Source organism: Aegilops tauschii, chromosome 3 (genome assembly GCF_002575655.3).
Source record: "Aegilops tauschii subsp. strangulata cultivar AL8/78 chromosome 3, Aet v6.0, whole genome shotgun sequence".
Classification (NCBI taxonomy): domain Eukaryota; kingdom Viridiplantae; phylum Streptophyta; class Magnoliopsida; order Poales; family Poaceae; genus Aegilops; species Aegilops tauschii.
In genome coordinates this window covers 420,044,471-420,071,150 of record NC_053037.3, presented here as the reverse complement: position 1 = coordinate 420,071,150, position 26,680 = coordinate 420,044,471, and the positions used below count along the sequence as shown (strand labels likewise).

Genomic DNA, 26,680 nt, shown 5'->3' with positions numbered 1-26,680 from the left:
ACTTTCTTCATACCTGCGGTCGACATAACTAAAACTCCAGGCAGTTAAACCAAAATCACACAGAACAAGGGAGTACCTTGCTCTGATACCAATTGAAAGTGCGTTAAGTTGACTAGAGGGCGGGTGAATAGGCGATTTTTATGAAATCTTCACTGAGGAATTTCAGGGTGAGGAAATTCCTAAGCGAAGAACTACTTGCAGCGGAATTAGTACTCAGATGCATACATGACATAACATAAACATGGACATCATGATGAAATGAAAACAGATACGGAGTACGGGAAGCGTAAGCACAGGATAAAACAGGATCAAGACAAACAGACTGAAGAAATTGAACTGAGGAAATTGAGAAAGTCTTCAGTCAAAGTCTTCAAACAGATATGAACAAGCACACAACACAGTAATGAGGAACTGAAAGAGTTGAGGAAATAGAACCAGTAGGCTTGGTAAAGACAATGATTTGGTATTCCAGTTCCAACTGTTGTGACAGTTGTACGTCTGGTTGGAGCAGCTAGGTATTTAAACCTAAGGACACACAATCTCGGACACACAGTCCTCACCGTATTCTCCTTGAGCTAAGGTCACACAGACCTGGCCCAATCACTCGTGGTAAGTCTTCAGGTGACTTCCAAACCTTCACAAACTCGATCACTCGGCGATCCACAATTTCCTCTTGGATGCTCTAGACCATGACGCCTAACCGTCTGGAAGATGCACAGTCTTCAAAGGTAACAAGCGTCGGATCCACGCAGGATCAATCTCTTCAGTGATGCTCAATCACTTTGGGTTTGTAGGTGTTTGGGTTTGGGTTTTCCTCACTTGATGATTTTCGCTCAAAGTCTTTGGAGGATGGGATGCTCTCAAATGACAAGTGTTAGTTTCTCTCGGAGCAGCCAACCAGCTAGTGGTTGTAGGGGGCGGCTATTTATAGCCTAGGGAGCAGCCCGACATGATAAGACATAAATGCCCTTCAATGATATGACCGTTAGGTGGGTAAATATTTTGGGACAGCTGGCGCGTAGCACAGCAATGGTCGTAAATTTGATTATCAAATTCCTCAGGGCTATCATGTTTCTCACTTGTAGGCAATCCGCAAATCCATCGGCCTCAACAAACACACCGCAAAAGAAGATTACATCGAATAGATCTCCACGAGAGAGGGGGAGAACATTGTATTGAGATCCAAAAAGAGAGAAGAATCCATCTAGCTAATAACTATGGACCCGAAGGTCTGAGGTAAACTACTCACACATCATCGGAGAGGCTATGGTGTTGATGTAGAAGCCCTCCGTGATCGATGCCCCCTCCGGCGGAGCTCCGGAACAGGCCCCAAGATGGGATCTCATGGGTACAGAAGGTTGCGGCGGTGGAATTAGGTTTTTGGCTCCGTATCTGGTAGTTTGGGGGTATGTAGGTATATATAGCAGGAAGAAGTACGTCGGTGGAGCAACAGGGGGCCCACAAGGGTGGAGGGCACGCCTAGGGGGGTAGGCGCGCCCCCTACCTCGTGGCCTCCTTGTTGATGTCTTGACGTAGGGTCCAAGTCCTCTGGATCACGTTCGTTCCGAAAATCACGTTCCCGGAGGTTTCATTCCGTTTGGACTCCGTTTGATAATCTTTTTCTGCGAAACTCTGAAATAGGCAAAAAACAGCCATTCTGGGCTGGGCCTCCGGTTAATAGGTTAGTCCCAAAAATAATATAAAAGTGTATAATAAAGCCCAATAATGTCCAAAACAGAATATAATATAGCATGGAACAATCAAAAATTATAGATACGTTGGAGACGTATCAAGCATCCCCAAGCTTAATTCCTGCTCGTCCTCGAGTAGGTAAATGATAAAACAGAATTTTTGATGTGGAATGCTACTAGGCATAATTTCAATGTAATTCTTCTTAATTGTGGTATGAATATTCAGATCTGAAAGATTCAAGATAAAAGTTCAATATTGACATAAAAATAATAATACTTCAAGCATACTAACTAAGCAATTATGTCCTTTCAAAATAACATGGCCAAAGAAAGTTATCCCTACAAAATCATATAGTCTGGCTATGCTCTATCTTCACCACACAAAGTATTTAAATCATGCACAACCTCGATGACAAGCCAAGCAATTGTTTCATACTTTTGACGTTCTCAAACTTTTTCAATCTTCACGCAATACATGAGTGTGAGCCATGGACATAGCACTATATGTGGAATAGAATGGTGGTTGTGGAGAAGACAAAAAGGAGAAGATAGTCTCACATCAACTAGGCGTATCAACGGGCTATGGAGATGCCCATTAATAGATATCAATGTGAGTGAGTAGGGATTGCCATGCAACGGATGCACTAGAGCTATAAGTATATGAAAGCTCAACAAAAGAAACTAAGTGGTTGTGCATCCAACTCGCTTGCTCATGAAGACCTAGGGCATTTTGAGGAAGCCCATCATTGGAATATACAAGCCAAGTTCTATAATGAAAAATTCCCACTAGTATATGAAAGTGATATCATAAGAGACACTCTATCATGAAGATCATGGTGCTACTTTGAAGCACAAGTGTGGTAAAAGGATAGTAACATTGTCCCTTCTCTCTTTTTCTCTCTTTTTTTTATTTGGCCCTTTCCTTCTTTTTTTATTTTTTATAGCCTCTCTTTTTTCGCCCGGAGTCTCATCCCGACTTGTGGGGGAATCACAGTCTCCATCATCCTTTCCTCACTTGGGACAATGCTCTAAAAATGACGATCATCACACTTTTATTTACTTACAACTCAACAATTACAACTCAATACTTAGAACAAAATATGACTCTATGTGAATGCCTCCGGTGTGTACCGGGATATGCAATGAATCAAGAGTGACATGTATGAAAGAATTATGAACGGAGGCTTTGCCACAAATACAATGTCAACTACATGATCATGCGAAGCAATATGACAATGATGGAGTGTATCATAGTAACGGAACGGTGGTAAGTTGCATGGCAATATATCTCGGAATGGCTATGGAAATGCCATGATAGGTAGGTATGGTGGCTGTTTTGAGGAAGGTATATGGTGGGTGTATGATACCGGCGAAAAGTGCGTGGTATTAGAGAGGCTAGCAATGGTGGAAGGAAGAAAAGTGCGTATAATCCATGGACTCAACATTAATCATAAAGAACTCATATACTTATTGCAAAAATCTACAAGCTACCAAAGCAAAGTATTACGCGCATGCTCCTAGGGGGATAGATTGGTAGGAAAAGACCATCGCTCGTTCCCGACCGCCACTCATAAGGAAGACAATCAATAAATAAATCATGCTCCGACTTCATCACATAATGGTTCACCTTACGTGCATGCCACGGGAATCACAAACTTTAACACAAGTATTCCTCAAATCCAAAACTACTCAACTAGCATGACTCTAATATCACCATCTTCATATCTCAAAACAATTATCAAGTATCAAACTTCTCGTAGTATTCAACACACTCATAAGAAAGTTGTTACTAGTCTTGAATACCTACCATATTAGGACTATTTAAGCAAATTACCATGCTATTTAAGACTCTCAAAATAATCTAAGTGAAGCATGAGATAATAATAGTTTCTATAAAACAAAACCACCACCGCGCTCTAAAAGATATAAGTGAAGCACTAGAGCAAAAACTATATAGCTCAAAAGATATAAGTGAAGCACATAGAGTATTCTAATAATTTCCGAATCATGTGTGACTCTCTCAAAAGGTGTGTACAGCAAGGATGATTGTGGCAAACTAACAAATAAAGACTCAAATAATACAAGACGCTCCAAGCAAAACACATATCATGTGGTGAATAAAACTATAGCTCCAAGTAAAGTTACCGATGGAAGTAGACGAAAGAGGGGATGCCTTCCGAAGCAAAAAGCAAAAAACCAAAAATAAAATTGGGTTTCCTCCCAACAAGCGCTATCGTTTAACGCCCCTAGCTAGGCATAAAAGCAAGGATAGATCTAGGTATTGTCATCTTTGGTAGGCAATCCATAAGTGGCTCTCATAATAGATTCATATGGTAATTTTATTTTCTTTCTAGGGAAGTGTTCCATGCCTTTCCTTAATGGAAATTGGAATCTAATATTCCCTTCCTTCATATCAATAATTGCACCAATCTTTCTAAGGAAAGGTCTACCAAGAATAATAGGACATGAAGGATTGCAATCTATGTCAAGAACAATAAAATCTATGGGCACATAATTCCTATTTGGAACAATAAGAACATCATTAATTCTTCCCATAGGTTTTTTAATAGTGGAATCCGCAAGGTGCAAGTTTAAAGAGCAATCATCAAAATCACGGAAACCTAGCAAATCGCACAAAGTCTTTGGAATCGTGGAAACACTAGCACCCAAATCACATAAAGCATAGAACTCATGATCCTTGATTTTAATTTTAATAGTAGGTTCCCACTCATCATAAATTTTTCTCGGGATAGAAACTTCCAACTCAAGTTTTTCTTCATAAGATTGCATCAAAGCATCAACGATATGTTTGGTAAAGGCTTTATTTTGACTATAAGCATGTGGAGAATTTAGCACGGATTGCAACAAGGAAATACAATCTATCAAAGAGCAATTATCATAATTAAGTTCCTTGAAATCCAAAATAGTGGGTTCATTAATATCTAGAGTTTTGACCTCTTTATTACCACTTTTATCAATTTTAGCATCAAGATCTAAAAACTCCAAATTTTTGGAACGCCTTCTAGGTAAAGGTGGATCATATTCAGTCCCATCATTATCAAGATTCATATTTCAAAACAAAGATTTAATTGGGGACACATCAATAACTTTTAGATCTTCATCTTTGTTTTCATAAAAATTAGAAGAACACGCTTTTATAAAGCAATCTTTCTTAGCACGCATCCTAGCGGTTCTTTCCTTGCACTCATCAATGGAAATTCTCATGGCCTCGAGAGACTCACTGATATCATGCTTAGGTGGAATGGATCTAAGTTTCAAAGAATCAACATCAAGAGAAATTCTATCAACGTTCCTAGCAAATTCATCAACTTTAAGCAATTTTTCTTCAAGCAAAGCATTGAAATTCTATTGCGAATTCATAAATTCCTTAACACTGGTCTCAAATTCAGAAGGAATCTTATTAAAATTTCCATAAGAATTGTTGTAGGAATTACCATAATTATTAGAGGAATTACTAGGATAAGACCTAGGATTAAAGTTTCCTCTATACGCGTTGTTACCAAAATTATTCCTACCAACAAAATTCACATCCAAAGATTCATTATTATTCTCAATCAAAGTAGACAAAGGCATATCATTAGGATCAGAAGAAACACTCTTAGTAGCAAATAATTTCATAAGTTCATCCATCTTTCCACTCAAAACATTAATTTCTTCTATCGCATGCACTTTTTTATTAGTAGATCTTTCAGTGTGCCATTGAGAATAATTAACCATAATATTATCTAGGAGTTTAGTAGCTTCTCCTAAAGTGGTCTCCATAAAATTGCCTCCCACGGCCGAATCTAAAAGATTTCTAGAAGCAAAATTCAACCCGACATAAATTTTTTGTATGATCATCCATAAATTCAAACCATGTGTAGGACAATTACGTATCATTAATTTCATCCTCTCCCAAGCTTGTGCAACATGTTCATGATCAAGTTGCTTAAAATTCATAATATCGTTTCTAAGAGAGATGATCTTAGCGGGAGGAAAATACTTAGAGATAAAAGCATCTTTGCACTTATTCCAAGAATCAATACTATTTTTAGGCAAAGAAGAAAACCAAGCTTTAGCACGATCTCTAAGCGAAAAAGGAAATAGCTTCAATTTAACAATATCATTATCCACATCTTTCTTCTTTTGCATATCACACAAATCAACGAAGCTATTTAGATGGGTAGCGGCATCTTCACCAGGAAGGCCGACGAATTGATCTTTCATGACAAGATTCAACAAAGCAGTATTGATTTTGCAAGATTCAATATCGGTAAGAGGAGAAATCGGAGTGCTAAGGAAATCATTGTTGTTTGTATTGGTGAAGTCACACAATTTAGTATTATCTTGAGCCATCGTGACAAGCAAGCAATCCAACACACAAGCAAACGAAAAGCATGAAAAAGAGACAAACGAGAAAGAGAGGGCGAATAAAACGGCAAGGGTGAAGTGGGTGAGAGGAAAACGAGAGGCAAATGGCAAATAATGTAATGCGGGAGATAAGGGTTTGTGATGGGTACTTGGTATGTTGACTTTTGCGTAGACTCGCCGGCAACGGCGCCAGAAATGGCTAGTTGCTGGGAGCCAAAATCTTGGCTTGACTTGGCATAAGCCTCCCCGGCAACGGCGCCAGAAATCCTTCTTGCTACCTCTTGAGCACTGCGTTGGTTTTCCCTTGAAGAGGAAAGGGTGATGCAGCAAAGTAGCGTAAGTATTTCCCTCAGTTTTGAGAACCAAGGTATCAATCCAGTAGGAGGCCACACACGAGTCCCTCGCACCTACACAAACAAATAAATCCACGCAACCAACGCGATAAGGGGTTGTCAATCCCTTCACGGTCACTTACGAGAGTGAGATCTAATAGATATGATAAGATAATATTTTTGGTATTTTTATGATAAAGATGCAAAGTAAAATAGAAGCAAAATAAAAGGCAACGGAAATAGCTAAGTGTTGGAAGATTAATATGATGGAAAATAGACCCGGGGGCCATAGGTTTCACTAGTGGCTTCTCTCAAGAGCATAAGTATTTACGGTGGGTGAACAAATTACTGTTGAGCAATTGACAGAATTGAGCATAGTTATGAGAATATCTAGGTATGATCATGTATATATGCATCACGTCCGAGACAAGTAGACCGACTCCTGCCTGCATCTACTACTATTACTCCACACATCGACCGCTATCCAGCATGCATCTAGAGTATTAAGTTCATAATAACAGAGTAACGCTTTAAGCAAGATGACATGATGTAGAGGGATAAATTCATGCAATATGATATAAACCCCATCTTGTTATCCTCGATGGCAACAATACAATACGTGCCTTGCTGCCCCTACTGTCACTGGGAAAGGACACCGCAAGATTGAACCCAAAGCTAAGCACTTCTCCCATTGCAAGAAAGATCAATCTAGTAGGCCAAACCAAACTGATAATTCAAAGAGACTTGCAAAGATAACCAATCATACATAAAAGAATTCAGAGAAGATTCAAATATTGTTCATAGATAAACTTGATCATAAACCCACAATTCATCGGTCTCAACAAACACACCGCAAAAGAAGATTACGTCGAATAGATCTCCACGAGAGAGGGGGAGAACATTGTATTGAGATCCAAAAAGAGAGAAGAAGCCATCTAGCTAATAACTATGGACCCGAAGGTCTGACGTAAACTACTGACACATCATCGGAGAGGCTATGGTGTTGATGTAGAAGCCCTCCGTGATCGATGCCCCCTCCAGCGGAGCTCCGGAACAGGCCCCAAGATGGGATCTCACGGGTACAAAAGGTTGCGGCGGTGGAATTAGGTTTTTGGCTCCGTATCTGGTAGTTTGGGGGTACGTAGGTATATATAGGAGGAAGAAGTATGTCGGTGGAGCAACAGGGGGCCCACGAGGGTGGAGGGCGCGCCGGGGGGGTTGGCGCGCCCCCTACCTCGTGGCCTCCTGGTTGATGTCTTGACGTAGGCTCCAAGTCCTCTGGATCACGTTCATTCTGAAAATCACGTTCCCGAAGGTTTCATTCCGTTTGGACTCCGTTTGATATTCTTTTTCTGCGAAACTCTGAAATAGGCAAAAAACTGCAATTCTGGGTTGGGCCTCCGGTTAATAGGTTAGTCCCAAAAATAATATAAAAGTGTAAAATAAAGCCCAATAATGTCCAAAACAGAATATAATATAGCATGGAACAATAAAAAAATTATAGATACGTTGGAGACGTATCATGTCGCGTTAGCAGTATCCTGTAGTAGTGACAAGCAAGTTGCCACTTCCGTGAAAAAACCCAAAACTAGACCTAAGCCTGAAACTCAGTGCTTATACTGCAAAGGAAATGATCACTGAAAGCGGAACTACCCCAAATACTTGGTGCATAAGAAGGATGGCAAAGTGAACAAAAGTATATTTGATATACATGTTATTAATGTGTACTTTACTAGTGTTCATAGTAACCCATGGGTATTTGATACCGGTTAAGTTGCTAAGATTAGTAACTCGAAACAAGAGTTGCAAAATGAACAGATACTAGTTAAGGGCGAGGTGACGATGTGTGTTGGAAGTGATTCCAAGGTTGATAAGATCACCATCGCACACTCCCTCTACCTTCGGGATTAGTATTGGACCTAAATAAATGTTATTTGGTGTTTGCGTTGAGCATGAATATGATTGGATCATATTTATTGCGATACGGTTATTCATTTTAGTCAGAGATAATTGTTGTTCTATTTACATGAATAAAACCTTCTATGATCATACACCCTTGAAGAGTGGTCTATTGAATCTCGATCGTAGTAATACACATATTCATAATATTGAAGCCAAAAGATGCAAAGTTGATAATGATAGTGCAACATACTTGTGGCACTGCCGTTTAGATCATATTGGTATAAAGCGCATGAAGAAACTCCATGCAGATGGACTTTTGGAATCACTTGATTATGAATCATTTGTTGCTTACGAACCATGCCTCATGGGCAAGATGACAAAAACTCCATTCTCCGAAAAAATGGAGGGAGCTACTGACTTATTGGAAATAATACATACCAATGTATGTGGTCCGATGAGTGTTGAGGCTTGCGGCGGGTATCATTATTTTCTAGCGTTCACAGATGATTTGAGCAGATATGGGTATATCTACTTAATGAAACACAAGTCTAAAACATTTGAAAAGTTCAAAGAATTTCAGTGTAAAGTGGAGTATCATCGTAACAAGAAAAATAAAGTTTCTACGATCTGATCGCGGAGGCGAATATTTGAGTTACGAGTTGGCCTTCATTTAAAACAATGTGGAATAGTTTCACAACTCACACCACCTGGAACACCACAGCGTAATGGTGTGTCCGAACATCGTAATCGTACTTTATTAGATATGGTGAGATCTATGATGTCTCTTACCGATTTACCACTATTGTTTTGGGGTTATGCATTAGAGACAGCTGCATTCACTTTAAATAGGGCACCGTCTAAATCCGTTGAGACGACACCGTATGAACTGTGGTTTGGCAAGAAACCTAAGCTGTCATTTCTTAAATTTTGGGGTTGCGATGCTTATGTGAAAAAAGCTTCAGCCTGATAAACTCGAACCCAAATCGGAGAAGTGCGTCTTCATAGGATAGCCAAAAGAGACTGTTGGGTACACCTTCTATCACAGATACGAAGGCAAGATCTTTGTTGCTAAAAATGGATCCTTTCTAGAGAAGGAGTTTCTCTCGAAAGAAGTGAGTGGGAGGGAAGTAGAAGTTGATGAGGTAATTATACCTTCTCTTGAATTGGAAAGTAGTTCATCACATAAATCAGTTCCAGTGATGCCTACACCAATTAGTGAGGAAGCTAATGATAATGATCATGAAACTTCAGATCAAGTTACTACCAAACCTCGTAGGTCAACCAGAGTACGTTCCACACCAGAGTGGCACGGAAATCCTGTCCTGGAAGTCATGTTACTAGACCATGATGAACCTACGAACTATAAGGAAGCGATGATGAGCCCAGATTCTGACAGATGGCTTGAGGCCATGAAATCTGAGATAGGATCCATGTATGAGAACAAAGTGTGGACTTTGGTGGACTTGCCCGAAGATCGGCAAGCCATTAAGAATAAATGGATCTTCAAGAGGAAGACGGACGCTGATGGTAGTGTTACTATCTACAAAGCTCGACTTGTCGCGAAAGGTTTTCGACAAGTTCAAGGTCTTGACTACGATGAGATTTTCTCACTCGTAGCAATGCTTAAGTCTGTCCGAATCATGTTAACGATTGCCGCATTTTATGAAATCTGGCAAATGGATAACAAAACTGCATTCCTTAATGGATTTATTAAAGAAGAGTTGTATATGATGCAACCAGAAGGTTTTGTCAATCCTAAAGGTGCTGACAAAATGTGCAAGCTCCAGCGATTCATCTATGGATTGGTGCAAGCATCTCGGAGTTGGAATATACGCTTTGATGAGTTGATCAAAGCATATAATTTTATACAGACTTGCAGTGAAGCCTGTATTTACAAGAACGTGAGTGGGAGCACTACAACCTTTCTGATAAGTATATGTTAATGACATATTGTTGATCGGAAATGTTGTAGAATTTTCTAAAAAGCATAAAGGAGTGTTTGAAAGGAGTTTTTCAAAGAAAGACCTCACTGAAGTTGCTTACATATTGGGCATCAAGATCTATAGATAGATCAAGACGCTTGATAAAAATTTTCAATGAATACATACCTTGACAAGATTTTGAAGTAGTTCAAAATGGAACAGTCAAAGAAGGTGTTCTTGCATGTATTGCAAGGTGTAAAGTTGAGTAAGACTCAAAACCCGACCACGGCAGAAAATAGAAAGAGAATGAAAGTCATTCCCTATGCCACAACCATAGGTTATATAAAGTATGCTATGTTGTGTACCTTGCCATGAGTTTGGCAAGGTGGTACGATAGTGATCCAGGAGTGGATCACTGGACAACGGTCAAAGTTATCCTTAGAGGACTAAGGAAATATTTCTCGGTTATGGAGGTGATGAAGAGTTCGTCGTAAAGAGTTATGTCGATGCAAGCTTTGACACCGATCCGGATGACTCTGAGTCTCGATCTGGATACATATTGAAAGTGGGAGCAATTAGCTAGAGTAGCTCCATGTAGAGCATTGTAGACATAGAAATTTGCAAAATACATACGGCTCTGAATGTGGCAGATCCGTTTGACTAAACTTCTCTCACAAGCAAAACATGATCACAGCTTAGTACTCTTTGGGTGTTAATCACATAGCGATGTGAACTAGATTATTGACTCTAGTAAACCCTTTTGGTGTTAGTCACATGGCGATGTGAACTAATCACATAAAGATGTGAACTATTGGTGTTAAATCACATGATGATGTGAACTAGATTATTGACTCTAGTGCAAGTGGGAGAATGAAAGAAATATGTCATAGAGGCAATAAGAAAGTTGTTATTTATATTTCCTTATGTCATGATAAATATCCATTATTCATGCTAGAATTTTATTAACCGGAAACTTGATACATGTGTGAATACATAGACAACACAAAGTGTCCCTAGTATGCCTCTACTAGACTAGCTCGATAATCAAAGATGGTTAAGTTTCCTGACCATAGACATGTGTTGTCATTTGATTAACGGGATCACATCATTAGGAGAATGATGTGATGGACAAGACCCATCCGTTAGCTTAGCATTATGATCGTTTAGTTTTATTGCTATTGCTTTCTTCATGACTTATACATGTTCCTCTGACTATGGGATTATGCAACTCCCGAATACCGGAGGAACACCTTATGTGCTATCAAACGTCACAACGTAACTGGGTGATTATAAATATGCTCTAAAGGTGTCTCCGAAGGTGTTTGTTGGGTTGGTATAGATCAATATTAGGATTTGTCACTCCGTGTATCGGAGAGGTATCTCTGGGCCCTCTCGGTAATGCACATCACTATAAGCCTTGCAAGCAATGTGACTAATGAGTTAGTTGCAGGATGATGCATTACGGAACGAGTAAAGAGACTTGTCGGTAACGAGATTGAACTAGGTATGATGATACCGACGATCGAATCTTGGGCAAGTAACATACCGATGACAAAGGGAACAATGTATGTTGTTATGCGGTTTGACCGATAAAGATCTTCGTAGAATATGTAGGAGCCAATATGAGCATCCAGGCTCCGCTATTGGTTATTGACCGGAGATGTGTCTCGGTCCTGTCTACATAATTCTCGAACCCGTAGGGTCCGCACGCTTAACGTTCGATGACGAATTGTATTATATGAATTATGTGTTTTGGTGACCGAAGGTTGTTCGGAGTCCCGGATGAGATCACGGACATGACGAGGAGTATCGAAATGGTCGAGAGGTAAAGATTGATATAAAGGAAGGTAGTATTCGGACACCGGAAGGGTTCCGAAGTGTATCGAGTACATACCGGAGTACCGGAGGGGTTACCGGAACCCCCCGGGGAAAGATATGGGCCATAGGAGGGAGGTTAACCAGCCCACAAGGGGCTGGCACGCCCCCCACAAGGGAGGAGGCTGAAATGGATTAGGTAAGGGGGCGGCGCCCCCCTTTCCTTCTCCTACTCCCTCTCCTTTCCCCCTTTCCCCTTCCGGAAGAAGGAAAAAGGGGGGCGAATCCTACTAGGACTGGAGTCCTAGTAGGACTCCCCCCCCCCTTGGCGCGCCCCATTGGTGGCCGGCCTCCTCCTCTCCCTCCTTCATATACATGGGCAGGGCACCCCTTGGAGACACACCAATTGCTCCAAGCCATGTGCGGCGTCTCCCTCCACGGTTTACTCCACCGATCATATTCACGTACTGCTTGGGCGAAGCCCTGCGCGGATCACATCACCATCACCGTCACCATGTCGTGCTGACAAAACTCTCCCTCGACCCTTTGCTGGATCAAGAGTTCGAGGGACGTCATCGAGCTGAATGTGTGCTGAACTCGGAGGTGCCGTACATTCGGTACTAGATCGGTTGGATCGTGAAGACGTTCGACTACATCAACCGCGTTAATCTAACGCTTCCGCTTTTCGTCTACGAGGATACGTGGACACACTCTCCTCCTCTCCTTGCTATGCATCTCCTAGATAGATCTTGCATGATCGTAGGAAATGTTTTGAAATTGGATGCTATGTTCCCCAACACCAAGGTCCAACAAGGTTCACGCCGCGCGCAACGCACACAAACACGGCGGTACACCAGGTTCTGCTGAGGGCACATCTCAACAAGCCCAAGAAAGGAATGAAAAACTTTATTTTATAAGTTTGGCTCTTCATCTTAATGGCGAGTTATGTGCTAGTTATGTAGTTGAGCAGAGGAAAACCATATAAAAATATTTTCTTATCTGTATTTTCCTACCCTTGTGTCATATTTTTCTTAAAGCTGGAGCTTCACATTAATGAAACATCATAGTTACAAGGAAACTCCTAAAAGAAAAGGAAAAACATACAATCTAGTCCTCAGAGAATCCTCTACCCTCTCTACCCTGCGCGTCTCGATGCCGTGTGGATGTTGTTGCCGTTGCAGTTCCATGTAGTCACTGAAAAGAAGTACTATCCACACGAGCAGCCGGGAAATGCCGGTGACGTCAATCCTGAAAGATCCACGGCTCAGAGAAGAACAAGACGCTACGATGATAAAAAAATACCTAGACATCCGCCCGAGCTGATGGAATAAGCAAATCGACTTTGTTACTCCCAAAGCAGCACTGACCCGACGAAGACAATGTCAATTTTGACAGAGTTGATGATTATGTTTCATCTAGCTTGTTCATAATTTTGAATATATGTATGTGCACCCGCAAAAGGACAAAGAATATATGTATGTGCGTGCTTGAGATGGATGATGTATGGATGTGAACAGGTTTGTTGTGAACAATTCAATTTTGAATATTTCTTCTTTTTCAAGTGATATAGCTACAAGGACATGGAAGGTTTTGACAAAAAAAACAGAAAAAAAACAGCACCAATTTTCATTTTTATAGCAACTATCTAGATTGATAAGGTATGAGAGACAGTTTCATCCATACAATAGTCATGGACACCTAACAATCCAAGACAGCTACAAAAGTTCGAAACCATCAGTTATAGGTACCTATGCGAGACGGTTGTCAATCAACAACTTCCTTCAATAGGCATCAGGCCGAGAAGGTCACCTACCGATAATTGTCGTGAATAGGCACTTGCGGCTGGAAAACCCGCCCTTAGCTTTATCTGGCGATTGCCTACAATTGCTGCCATAACTGTAATGGACGGGTATATTTTGCAACCGCCTCAATCGGATGTTTCGTATTAGTGGAGTACAAACATGATTTCTTTCTTCTTACCTTGGTGTATACGAAAAATTGCTTCGAAATGTATGCAGCATGATTCTAGGCTTTTATTTAGAGGATTGAAAAAACTCCAAAACAGAAAAATTACTCAATATTCGAATGTCATGTTCACTTGATTCATAAAGGATTGTATTCGCGCCAAACTTTATTTGATTAAATTCATAAAGGATTTTATTGCCCCTAATTTTATTTGATTAAATCATGATGGAAACAAAGAATCTTTTCAAGAGGGTCGTCTTTGATTCAAAGGATTTCCAAATGATATCTGAAAAATTATAACCCTTAGGAAATAATTTTCCGCAGGTTGTATGATTCTTATGATTGCAAACAATATCAATTTCTCCGTAGGATTCATTTACAGTAGAACTCTTTTTTTTGCAGGGGGATTTACAGTAGAACTCGTATGAAGGCTTCCAACCACTCCAACCTCTTAAAAGGAAACCTATGTTTTTTTCTATACACAATAACACAATATGATATCAATTCATTCATGTAGTATCAACTGGAAAAAGTCATGACACTCCAATCATGTGTTTTTATATTCCTATATTTTAGAATCCTGCAAATCAAAGAGGTAATTGTATGGGGAACTATTCTAAAAAATGTAGTACAAATAAATCCTTAGGGAATTTTTCTATAGAATTAACTACAAATCGGACAACCAACATTGGATTTCAATTCCCTAAGACCTCCTCCAATGCAAAGGTGTTTAGATGAGGTGCTAAGTATATTAAATGCCTTAGCAATTCAAGTCTCCAATGCATAGGTGCTAAGCTTCATGCATTTAATTAGTTGTAGACTCAGAATTGTGGTTCCACCTAGGTACACATGCTTAGCACCGTTTCTTCCTGGGATCACCATACTACTCTCTCTCTCTCTCTCTCTTTCTCTCTCTCTTCTTAACTAGCATGCCACATCAGATTTTTTGCTTAGTTGGCAACTTTAGCACCTGTACAAGATGGAGCATTGGGAAGGGCCTTAAGTTTCCTATGAAAATCGTTTGAATCAGAAAGGGCAACACATTGCTCCGATCACGAGAAGAAGAAAGGCAGTCATGCACGTCAGCAACATCGTTGTTACTCCCTCCGTTCCAAAATAGATGACTCAACTTTGTACTAACTTTAGTACAAAGTTGAGTCATCTATTTTGGAACGGAGGGAGTATTTATCAAGAGAAGTATGGGCGATATGCATAGTCAAAAGCGCCACTCGATACAAGTAGTACCAGAAGTGCAATGAACATTAATCTAGGCATCGCCAACTGGTGAGAGGTTTGCCCAACCATGCTGCATGTCCATTGTTCTGTAAACAGGCCGGGTAGTAAATTAATGCATGTTTGAGCTCTACACTTGTGCACCCGCATGAATTAGGAGTAAATTAAAATTCAGACCAATAAGCTTATGTAACATGATGTATAAGATTGTATCTAAGTGCTTGGTTAACCAGTTGCAGCCTATTCTCACGGATATTATATCGTAGAACCAGAGTGCTTTTATTCCTGGCAGACTTATTACAGATAATTCAGTTATTGCCTTTGAGTGTATTCACTATATCCAATCACTAAAGGTAAACTCTCCGGCTGTTTGTGCTTATAAATTGGACCTGTCCAAGGCGTATGATCGTGTGGATTGGGATTTTCTGGAAAAAACACTTCAGAAGTGGGGTTTTTCGTCACTATGGATTTCTGTGTTATGGCTTGCGTGACGTCGGTTAAGTGCTCGGCGAAGTTTAATGGAAAATTGTTACAATCTTTTTCTCCAACACGTGGGTTGCATTAAGGTGACCCTTTGTCCCCGTTTTTTATTTTTATTTTTTGTTGATGTGCTTTCTGCTCTGATCAACAAATCATTTGTCGAGGAGGGACTAGAGGGGGCCAAAATTTGCCGGAATGCCCCGGTGATTTCTCACCTATTGTTTGCGGATGATTCCATGTTATTTTTCCGAGCTTCTAGTCAACAAGCAAATATTGTGAAGGGTTTGTTGAACATCTATGCGCCGGCGACGGGTCAACTCATTAATCTCGACAAGTGTTCCATCCTTTTTTCTGGTAATTGTCAGGAAGCTGTTGCGGATGAGGTAAAAATGTTCTGGGAATTTCGCAGGTGGTCTTTGAGCCTAAGTATTTGGGTCTTCCGGTTCCTGATGGAAGAATGCATAAAGGAAAATTTGAATATGTTCAAGAACATCTACGTAAGCGCCTCATTGCCTGGAGTGAGCGTTACATGTCTCTGGGAGTAAGGAGCTATTAATTAAGGTTGTGGCACAGGAAATACCGACATATCTTATGAGTGTGTTCTAATTACCAGCATCTGTCTGTGATGATCTTACACGGATGATGCGGCAGTATTGGTGGGGCGTTGAAAAAGGAAAGAGGAAGATGGCTTGGTTAAGCTGGGATAAGATGATGCTGCCAAAGGCTAGAGGTGGTATTGGATTTCGTGATATGAGAGCCTTTAACCAAGCTTTGCTGGCAAAGCAGACCTGGAGATTGATTAACAGTCCTGACAGTTTATGTGTGAGGCTACTTCGGGCAAAGTACTACCCACATGGAAATATTTTGGACACTATGTTCTCAGGTAACACTTCGGCGGTATGGAGGGGAATCGAGCATGGTTTTGACCTTGTTAAACATGGTATTATTTGGAGAGTGGGTGACGGATCGAGTATCAGAGTGTGGCGTGACCCATGGATCCCGCGCGGCCCTGGCTTCCGCCCCATTACGCCGAAGCGGAATTGTCGGTTTAACAAGGTGTCCGACTTCTTGGATGAACACGGAGCGTGGAATCTGCAACGTCTTAATGACCATTTTTGGAATATGGATATTCATGAGATTGTCAAAATCCGGACTTCCCCAAGGAACAGGGAAGATTTCTTTGCTTGGTTCCCAGAGAAGAGCGGGATTTTCTCGGTGAAACGTGCCTATAGGTTGGCAACAAGTGTGCATGATGAGGTGTTTGGCGGTGGGGCATCTATTACCCACCCTGATGGTGCTAGACCAATATGGCGTTCAGTTTGGAATTATTCTGTTCCACAAAAGATGAAGATCTCTGCTTGGAAATCAATTGCAGGTGCTCTAGCTACAAATAAATGCAAACTACGTAGGCACATCTCACGTACAGACCTATGCCCCTTGTGTGGCTCTATGGTGGAGGATTCTTTGCATGCTTTGGTGACTTGTGATCATGCTGCGCGTTTATGGAATCGTATGCGTGAGTGTTGGGTATTACCTGGTAATTCAATCCTTGTTAATTCTGGTGATGATTGGCTATTGAATGTACTGGCTGCATGTTCTGAAGTGGAACGCAACAACGTCCTAATGTTGACTTGGCGTGTGTGGCAATTGCGGTCGGACGCTGTGCACGGAAAGGAAATTCCGACCATTGAGGCACCATCGTTGTTTTTTGAGAGTTACATGCAATCAATTACTCAAACTAAGTATTACAGTGTCGATGAAATCATTAAAGGAAAAATGCCTGAGCACTAGTAGAAAAAGGGCCTTTAGTCCCGGTTCATAAGGGTAGTCCCGGTTCTTACACGAACCGGGACTAAACGAAATTTTATGATTTTTTTTTGAATTTTTTTTTATTTTCAAAATTCTAAATTATTTTAACCTCTAATCTCTAATCACCCCTCATCACTGCTCAATTTAACCTCTAATCTTTAATCACCCCTCATCATTCCAAATCATCTAACTTTCCGGACGGTCACCCATCCTCTCACTACTCCAGCCTGAGCACGCTTAACTTCCGGGTTCTATTCTCCCTCGTTTCCAAGTCTGCACTTGTTGTTTTTCTGACAATACTAAGATGTCAATCCTATTAACCCTCAGAAATTTAGCTTGAACATGAAGTCACACATTTCACTGTTTGAGTTTGAAACTATTGTTCTAAAAAACAATAATTATTTAGTAACACTAATATTTCTTGAATAAGTAGTTTGACCATAGTTTGACCAGATTTGACCAAAATTCAAAAAAACTAAAATAATTATTTAGTAACACTAATATTTCTTGAATAATTAGTTTGACCATTGTTTGACCATAGTTTGACCAGATTTGACCAAAATTCAAAAAAAACTGAAATAATTATTTAATAACACTAATATTCTTGAATAATTATTTAGTAACACTAATACTTCTTGAATAAGTAGTTTGACCATAGTTTGACCAGATTTAACAAAAATTCAAAAAAAACAGAAATTTGAGCATAACTTTTTTTCCTTTTAGAATTTGAGGATTCTAAAAATTTGCAAACAGGCCGTAGGCGGTCAAAATCGGATGCGGATTTTCGTGCTCAACATTTTGATATATTATACATTTTTTTTCTGACATCGTATGCAAAGGTTATAGCCGTTTTATATTTTCCCTACACTTTTTGCAAAACATGTCCAAATTTAAGTTTTTAAATTTTCCTAACTAGTACATGTAGTAACATAACTACATCTGGAAGGATTTTAATTTTTGAAGTTTTTATCATTTTCTTTTGCTTTTTACAAAACTGAAAAGGCGATCAAGGGGGTGTGTGTTTTTGAAAAATGGGACCTTTAGTACCGGTTCGTGCCATGAACCGCTACTAATGCCTCAAACCCCATTAGTACCGGTTGGTGGCTCGAACCGGGACTAAAGGTCTAACTTTTAGTACCGGTTGGTGCCACGAACCGGTACTAATGGGCATCGCACCCTTTAGTCCCGGTTTGTGGCACCAACCGGGACTAAAGGTCCCATTTGAACCAGGACTAATGCCCGTACGGTGCCCTAGCCGCTCGAACCGGGACTAATGCTCACATTAGTCCCGGTTCGTAATGCAACCAGGATTAATGCTCTTTTCTGGCCGAACCAGAGCCCTGTTTTCTACTAGTGGAGGGAGCAGCCTGCTACTGCTTGGCCTGCTCCAGCAGAGAATAAACTTGCTCTTTCGATGGACGGTTCTTATTCACCGACGGACGGAGCTGCATCAGCAGGTATGATTCTGCGTCGTAATGATGGCAGTGTGGTGTTTGCCGCTTACCGGTATATTTTTAATTGCAATGATGCTTTGGAGGCGAAGATTCACGCACTGATGCAGGGCATGACTTTGGCAATCCAGCACTCAGAGGGTTCTATTGTTGTTCAGTCCGACTCTTCTGAAGCATTGTCATGTCTTTCCGATTCTAGACTAAGCAGGTTGGCGTATGGGCACTTAGTTGCAGAGATAAAAGCACGCATGCTTATCCGGGAGTTTGTTCCCCAGAAGCTTACGAGAGAGCAAAATAGGGTAGCAGATCGTTTGGCATTATATAGTCGTGATGAGCGGGCCACAGCTGTGTGGCTTGGTCAAGGACCTCCTTGTATAGAACAATTACTGCTTCTGGATTGTAACCCTATCAATATGGAATAAAACTCCCTTTTACCTCGCAAAAAAAGGAGTAAATTAAAATTCAGTGTGCAGCTGAACATCAAGGAGAAACACACACACACACGTTCAGAGTGCTCAGAAAACTGAAGTGGGATATATATATATATATATATATATATATATATATATATATATATATATATATATATATATATATATATATATATATATATCTTGCTGCGGCAGAAAAATTATACCCCATAGTTTTTCGTCTCCGGCTGCAAGATCATATAGTCGTCGTATTACGTAGGAAGTAGAGTGCCACGACGAAAGTCGACGGGCTCAGTAGACAAAGTGTGTGTCGGTGGGACAGCTTGGGAGGCGCGGTATTCCTCCGGGTGGGTAGGGGCATGTCCAGAAACAGGAGGCCGCGATCAGCATCAGCATCGATCAATCAACTCACGCATTCTTGTTTCTTCATCAAGACGCACCGTCCGTTGCATTGCATTGCATGCACGGACGACCCTGCGTGCATAACTACCATTCAAACCGCCCGCTCCGTCCGTCGGCCTCCTCCGATCCGTGTTTCTTCTCTCCAGTAATGGTGCTACCTAGAGGCTATAGGGCATTGGTTTTGTTCCGTGGTGGCCATGTAACTAGCAAGACTTATCTAATGAAGTCATATCAATTCAAGATTTTTGCCATCAATGGCTTAAAAACAAATGAAGTCTATCGATTGACTTCCATGGTGCAGTTCAGTCAACGATGGGATCACACAACTATGCAGATTACCCAACAATTTGTGATGAAAACAATGTAAGAACTTATAAAGAAGTCTAGTAGAACATTTTACAATCAGCGAACACATATCCTACCATCATCACTGATATAGATTGGAAGCATATTCGGATGAGGTTCTTCTCTTGGTATATATGGCTCATATCCCTGGCTCAGGGTTCTCCACTCCTCATCGGTGTAGTCGCTGAACATGTTGATGCCGAAAACTGCGTCGGGGCCGAAGGCGGCCTTGTGCAGATCGGCCTCGCGAAGGCCCTCCTTGAAGATAGCGTAACGGCGATCCTCCTCGCGAGCGGAGCTGTACTTCCTGCCGTGCTTGGCCTTCCACTCGGCAAACACCCGCCGAGTCTACTTCTCGCTCATTTTCTTGCCGTGCCCAGCCTTAAACTCCGCCAAGACCCGACGGTGCAACTCCCTGTCCGTCGTGTTTGCCACCGCCGCCGCCAGGGATACCAGCAGCAGCAGCAGCGCTGCCACCGCCAGGACGGCCGTTGGGGGGCTCCTCATCGCGACGGAAGGTGGGTTTAGGGTTAGGGGGGTATGTGATGTGCGTGCAGTTGTTGGGTAGGTCGTCGATCGCGTGTGTGCTCTTCGATCAAACTCTGGATTTGGCGATCGCTCGGTACTGTATGTATGTATGTATGTATATAGAAGAGTCGTCGAAGAAGAGACCGAGATGCGGCCGCGGATCAGGACATCGACTAGTACGCGCGCGCGACCTCTTATCAGACACGGTCATGGCTTCCATCTCAGAAACGCTTACGGATTCTACTACTAGTCCCCAGGTGTATGTGCATCAAGCTTAATTACGTGTGTAGCCAAACCATTTTTGAATCGGAAAAAAGAGCCCTATGAAAATATTTTGAATCGAAAAAGGGCCTAACATTGCTCCAGGTGATCACAAGGGGAAGAAAGGCAGTCATCCATGGCAGCAACATCTTTGTCATTTCTCAAGAGAAGTAGGCGACATGCATAGTCAAAAGCGCCACTGGATATATATATACAAGTAGTACCAGAAATGCAATTGAACAATAATTTGGGTATCGCCAACTCGTCAGAGGTTTTCCCAACCATGCATGTCCATTGCTCTGTAAACAGGCCGGGTCGTAGTAAATTATGCATGTTTGAGTTCTGCACTTGTGCACGCATGCAGCAGTAAATTAAAATTCAGCGTGCAGCTGAACATCAAGGAGAAACACACACGTTCAGAGAGCATATTTGTTGAGAGTGCTCGGGAAACTGAAGTCTTGCGGTGGCAGGAAATTACATCCCACATTTGATCTCCAGCTGACCAGCTGCAAGATCGTATTCGTAGGAGTGGAGTACCATGACTAAAGTCGACAGGCTCAGTAGACAAAGTGCGTGTCAGTGGGACAGCTTGGGAGGCGCGGCATTCCTCCGGGTGGGTAGGGGCATGTCCAGAAACAGGAGGCCTGGCGATCAGCATGCTGTGGCCACAAGATTTGCCAAATTAACAACGAGCTAGCATGCATCAGCATCGATCAATCAACCCACGCATTCTTGTTTCTTCATCAAGACGCACCGTCCGATGCACGGACGACCCTGCGCGCATAACTACCATTCAATCCCTAGCTAACCGCCCGCGCGCCCCGCTCCGTCTGACTCCTCCGATCCGCCTCATCACTCCCTGCGGTATATACGCAGCAGTTAGTTGTCCCGGAGCTCCATGGTCTCTCGCGTAACTTCTTTGTTCCCTTCCTCCTTATGCCGACCGGCCATTGCCCTTCCCATCCCCACAAAAGCTAAGGTATCAGTTGTTTCTCCTGCTAGCTTGGGCCTTCACGGAGAGAGATCGATAGCATGGGGAGCAGCCGGCCGCGCACCAAGGACTTCTTCGCAGCCCCGACGCTCTCCCTCTCGCTTGTCCGTCACACCGATCGATCCATTCCTCTCTCGCAGATCAAGCATGGACCTAATTCTATCTTTGCTTAGTTAATGATCGAGTTCGTCTTCCGATGCTGTGGGTGCAGGCAGGTGCGTTCGCCAGGAAGGCGCCGAGCGGAGACGAAGTGGAAGAAGGCGAGGAGGGGAGTGTCGGGGTAAGAAGCGGGCCACCAGGTGGGGAGGTGGATGTAAGTAGCGAGAACACGGGGCCGGCCGGCAGCCAGTCCGGCGACGGCTCCGGGGAAGAAGAAGAAGGCCATGCCGATGGCGGTAAAAGGAAGAAGAGGAGCAGGAAGAGCTACCACAGGCACACCTCTGAACAAGTTAGGGTTATGGAAGCGTAAGTTTCCCCTAGCCTAAGCACAGCGATGCCCACTACTTTGGAGAATTCAGTCCGATTTCTCGTCAGTGCATTGCAGACTTGCAGTGATCACGCAGGGCATGAGAATTTCTTTCAAGCGTGTGCGCCCATAGGGCCGGCCCCTGCCGGAGGTGGAACAAGTGGCTGATCAAGGCACATGGGCCACACAGGGCCTAGCCCATAAAGCATGACATGTTAAACTTTTGTTTCCCTGGAAGCTAGAAATATTTTGAAACTTTTGCAGAAACAGAAAACAAAATCTCCATTTTGAATTCTATAAGCAGCCGTGATACCACAGTAGTTGCTTTAAAAAAATTACACTCTTTCCCTGCTGAGATTGTTTTTGGTGACTGACAGGGTATTCAAAGAGTCGCCACATCCAGACGAAAAGCAGCGGCAGCAGCTCAGCAAGCAGCTAGGACTGTCTCCACGCCAAGTCAAGTTCTGGTTTCAGAACCGACGAACTCAGATCAAGGTTTAATCACCATCATCAAGCATGCATGCGGATCACTGTTTTCTTTTCTTTTCTTTTTGAGTCACATGCGGATTATTGTTACCTTAATTACTAGGGGTTCTAGTAATTTGATCTCACACAACACGATTAGTGTGTTCGATCAGGCGACTCAGGAGCGGCACGAGAACTCGCTGCTCAAGTCCGAGCTGGAGAATCTCCAGAAGGAGAACCGCGCCATGAGACAGCTTGCCAAGGGACCCTCACGCTGCCCAAGCTGCGGCGCCGCAGCAGCCTCGACCGATGGCTTCGACGCCGCCGCAGCCAACCAAGAACAGCTGCTGCAGCTGGAGAACGCCAAGCTCAGAGCCGAGGTTCATGCCGCTGCCCCGCCAACGCAGCCTTCGGTCGCGTGCGATCTGCTGGTGCCAATCAGAAACTGATGCTGTGGAAGTGGAACCCATTTCAGGTAGAGAAGCTGCGGCGGGCGCTAGGCACAGCCGCGGCCGACGGCGCCGCCTCCCCTGCCTCGCCGCCGTTCTCCGCGGCCACCGCCCAGATGAGCAGCAACCGGAGCCCGTTTGAAGTTTACGGCGGCGGCTTGGCTGGCCGTGACAGGCAGAGCGTCCTGGGGCTGGCCGGCCGCGCGCTGGAAGAGCTGAAGACGATGTGTTCCTCCGGTGAGCCTCTCTGGGTGCGGAGCGTCGAGACCGGCCGAGACATTCTCAACTACGACGAGTACGTGCGCCTGTTCCGGCGCGACGACGGCCCCGGCGATCGGCGGGCCGGCTGGTCGGTCGAGGCGTCACGTGAAACCGGGCTGGTTTACCTTGACGCGACGAAGCTTGTGTATGCTTTCATGGATGTGGTACGTGCCAGTTGCCACCTATCTTTTGTTCTTCACGCACGTGAGCGTGCGCAGGATGCTGACAGTGTCTCTGAAAACCTGTGCAGAACCAATGGAAAGAGCTCTTCCCTTCCATGATCTCGAAGGCATCGACGTTGGACGTGATCCGCACCCGCGACGACGACGATGGACACGACGGCGTGGTGCAGCTGGTAGCCCAACTACATACGTCAGTTTCCTCTGGTTCTGATGGGATCAGCCATGGGGCTAAGCTCTGCTTCGGTTGTGTCCTGTTGGTTTTTCAGATGTTTGCAGAGGTCCAGATGCTGACACCAATGATACCCACAAGGGAGTTCTACTTCGCCCGCTACTGCAAGAAGCTGGCCGCGGAAAAATGGGTCATCGTCGACGTGTCCTTCGACAAGGCTGAAGCCGACGTCGGCACGTCGCCGCTGCTCACGTGCTGGAAGAATCCCTCGGGATGCATCATCGAAGAGCAGGCAAACGGCCATTCCAGGGTACGAATGCAGCAAGAATATGATATAAAAGGACTACTAATTTCCCACAAAGTTAACGGTTGTGTCGGGCAGGCTGCGCCGTGTAATGTAAATGTAATTATTCCATTTTGTTGTCTGCCATGCAAATTGATCAGGTGACATGGATGGAGCACACGAGATGCCGCGAGTGCGCGGTCCCGTCCATGTACAGGGCGGTGACCGCGAGCGGCCTGGCGTTCGGCGCGAGGCGCTGGGTGGCGACGCTCCAGCTCCAGTGCGAGAGGATGGTCTTCTGGGTGGCGACCAACGTGCCGACGAGGGACAACAGCGGTAAGCCCGCCGCCGCTGATCATGAATCTCAGCGCACGATGCACGATTGCCGGTCATCTTAATTTAGTACTCCATGCTCTTGTGTTGTGTGTGCACAGGGGTCTCCACACTGGCAGGGAGGAGGAGCGTCCTGAAGCTGGCGCACCGAATGACCTCGAGCCTCTGCCGCGTCATGGGCGGGTCGCGTGGCCTGGCGTGGAGCAGGGCGCCGAGAGCCGGCGCCGGCGACGTCCGGCTGACCTCCCGGACGAACGCCGGCGACCCCGGCGAGCCGCAGGGGCTGATCGCCTGCGCCGTGCTGTCCACGTGGCTCCCCGTCAGCCCGACGGCCCTCCTGGATTTCCTGAGGGACGAATCACGCCGGCCCGAGGTAATGTGCACCCGCCGTTCTCATCTTCTGTTGCAAAGCTCTAGAAAGGATGTGTGCATAACCGACCACCCATCAAACTGTTGCAGTGGGATGTCACGCTGGCCGGACGAGCCGTGCAATGTCGCGTGAACCTGACCAAGGGGAAGGACCGTTGCAACTGCGTCACCGCCTACGTCAGTTCCAGAGCCGACGGACAGGGCGGCGAGTGGGTCGTGCAGGACAGCTGCACCAGCCCGTGCGAGTCGATCGTCGCGTACGCGCCGGTCGACGCCGCCGTCCTGCAGCCGGTCATCAGCGGGCACGACTCAAGCGGCGTGGCCCTCCTGCCGTGCGGCTTCGCGGTCGTGCCGGACGGGCTGGAGGCCAGGCCCGCGGTGATCAGGTCCAGGAGGGAAGACGGGGCGGCGGCGGGGTCGCTCGTCACCGTCGCGTTCCAGGTGCTGGCCAGCTCGTCGCCGGCGGCCGCGCTCTCGCCGGAGTCGGCGGAGACCGTGACGAGCCTGGTGTCGTGCACGCTGCGTCGCGTAAAAAAAGCCTTGGGGTGCCAAGACCGCTAACCGTTGGAGCAACGCTACAAACGTTGTACATGCATCATTTGCCTCCAGTTCGGAAAAAAATATTGTACATGCTGGACAGGACGTTTACAGGATAAAATAGTACCCTCTGGAAGATACTGTACAGCTAAATGGATGTTGTGGTTCGTACAATTGGGACGTGTATAATCATATACGAAAGTTCAGTCGTGCTTGAGGATAGACCTTGTTTTTTTAACCAATCTTGGTTGTTTTTTTCTTTATCAGAATCAATCTTGGTTGTTGGTAGAGCAAGCTTGTTCCTATCCACGGCGGAACGCAAAAATATGGAAAGACCGACCCAGGTATCTGGATTGCATGACGTCTCACTCACCCCAGAAAAGAGCGACCTCCCGTTGCCATCCAACGGCTGTTTCACACACCAGAGCGTGACACCATAATTTGTTGCAAGTTGGGCCAGTTTTTTATTTGTTGAACTTTGCAAGTTGGGTTAGACTAATCTTGTCGCTTAAAAAAAGGGCTAAGAGCAACTCTAACGGGCGATCCATTTCGTCCACCCATGTTTGTTTGGGTCGCCACGGACAAAAGCACTGGCCCAACGCGCCGACCCATTCTCAAAAACCGTCCGCTTCGCGTCCGTGCGGACCCATTTCAGGCTCAAAATTGCACCTGAAATGGGTCGGCGCGGACGCGAAGCGGACACGCCGGCATCCCCTTGGTGTCTGCCGCGGCCCCGCATGTCGGCCTCCCAACTACCGCCTGCGGTCATATTTGCGACGACCACCGACACCGGGCCCGCCTGGCAGTGTGTAGAAGGGGCGTGTGTCCGTCCTTTTTAATGGACGTGTGCGGCGGGGCCGGCCTCATCCACAACCCACATCCACATATGGGCACCTTTGCTCCCTCGCTGGCGACCAGCAAACCCTAGCCAGCTAGCAAGCATCCATCCAGCCATGGGATTCTTCAATGGGGAGGGAGGAAGGGGAAGTTCATTGCCGGAGCGGGCTCTTCCCGCGGGTAGCCTGCTCCGTCGCCGCCGGCTAGACGCAGCACACCACCCCGGGAGCGGGAGCGGCTATACATCCCAGTCCACCAGGCGCGGTGGCACTGGCAGTACCGCCAGCCCGTGCCGTATCCAGATGTCAACCTGCCGCACGGCTGGCATCTGGACCCGCAGCACATCCCCATCCCGGCGTCGCAGCGGTCTGCGCGAGCGCATGCTGAGGAGGTTCGCCGA

General features: G+C 44.5%; 1 protein-coding gene across 1 annotated transcript; it reads left to right on the top strand.

Annotated features, from left to right (window-relative positions):
- Positions 1-21,832: 21,832 nt before the first annotated feature.
- LOC109753815 (homeobox-leucine zipper protein ROC9) lies at positions 21,833-25,660 on the top strand. The gene is made up of 10 exons (XM_020312744.4): positions 21,833-22,033; positions 22,141-22,394; positions 22,773-22,890; positions 23,034-23,240; positions 23,336-23,734; positions 23,821-23,925; positions 24,019-24,231; positions 24,366-24,540; positions 24,639-24,910; positions 24,997-25,660. Exons 1-10 carry the CDS (start codon positions 21,971-21,973, stop codon positions 25,465-25,467), a joined length of 2,277 nt encoding a protein of 758 aa, XP_020168333.1. The 5' UTR covers positions 21,833-21,970; the 3' UTR covers positions 25,468-25,660.
- The last annotated feature ends 1,020 nt before the right edge of the window (positions 25,661-26,680 follow it).

Coding starts and splice junctions, on each gene's coding strand:
- LOC109753815 (XM_020312744.4), top strand. CDS start 21,971: ATGGGGAGCAGCCGGCCGCGCACCAAGGACTTCTTCGCAGCCCCGACG. Junction 22,034..22,140: donor CGACGCTCTCCCTCTCGCTT/GTCCGTCACACC, acceptor CTGTGGGTGCAG/GCAGGTGCGTTCGCCAGGAA. Junction 23,926..24,018: donor ACGACGGCGTGGTGCAGCTG/GTAGCCCAACTA, acceptor TTGGTTTTTCAG/ATGTTTGCAGAGGTCCAGAT.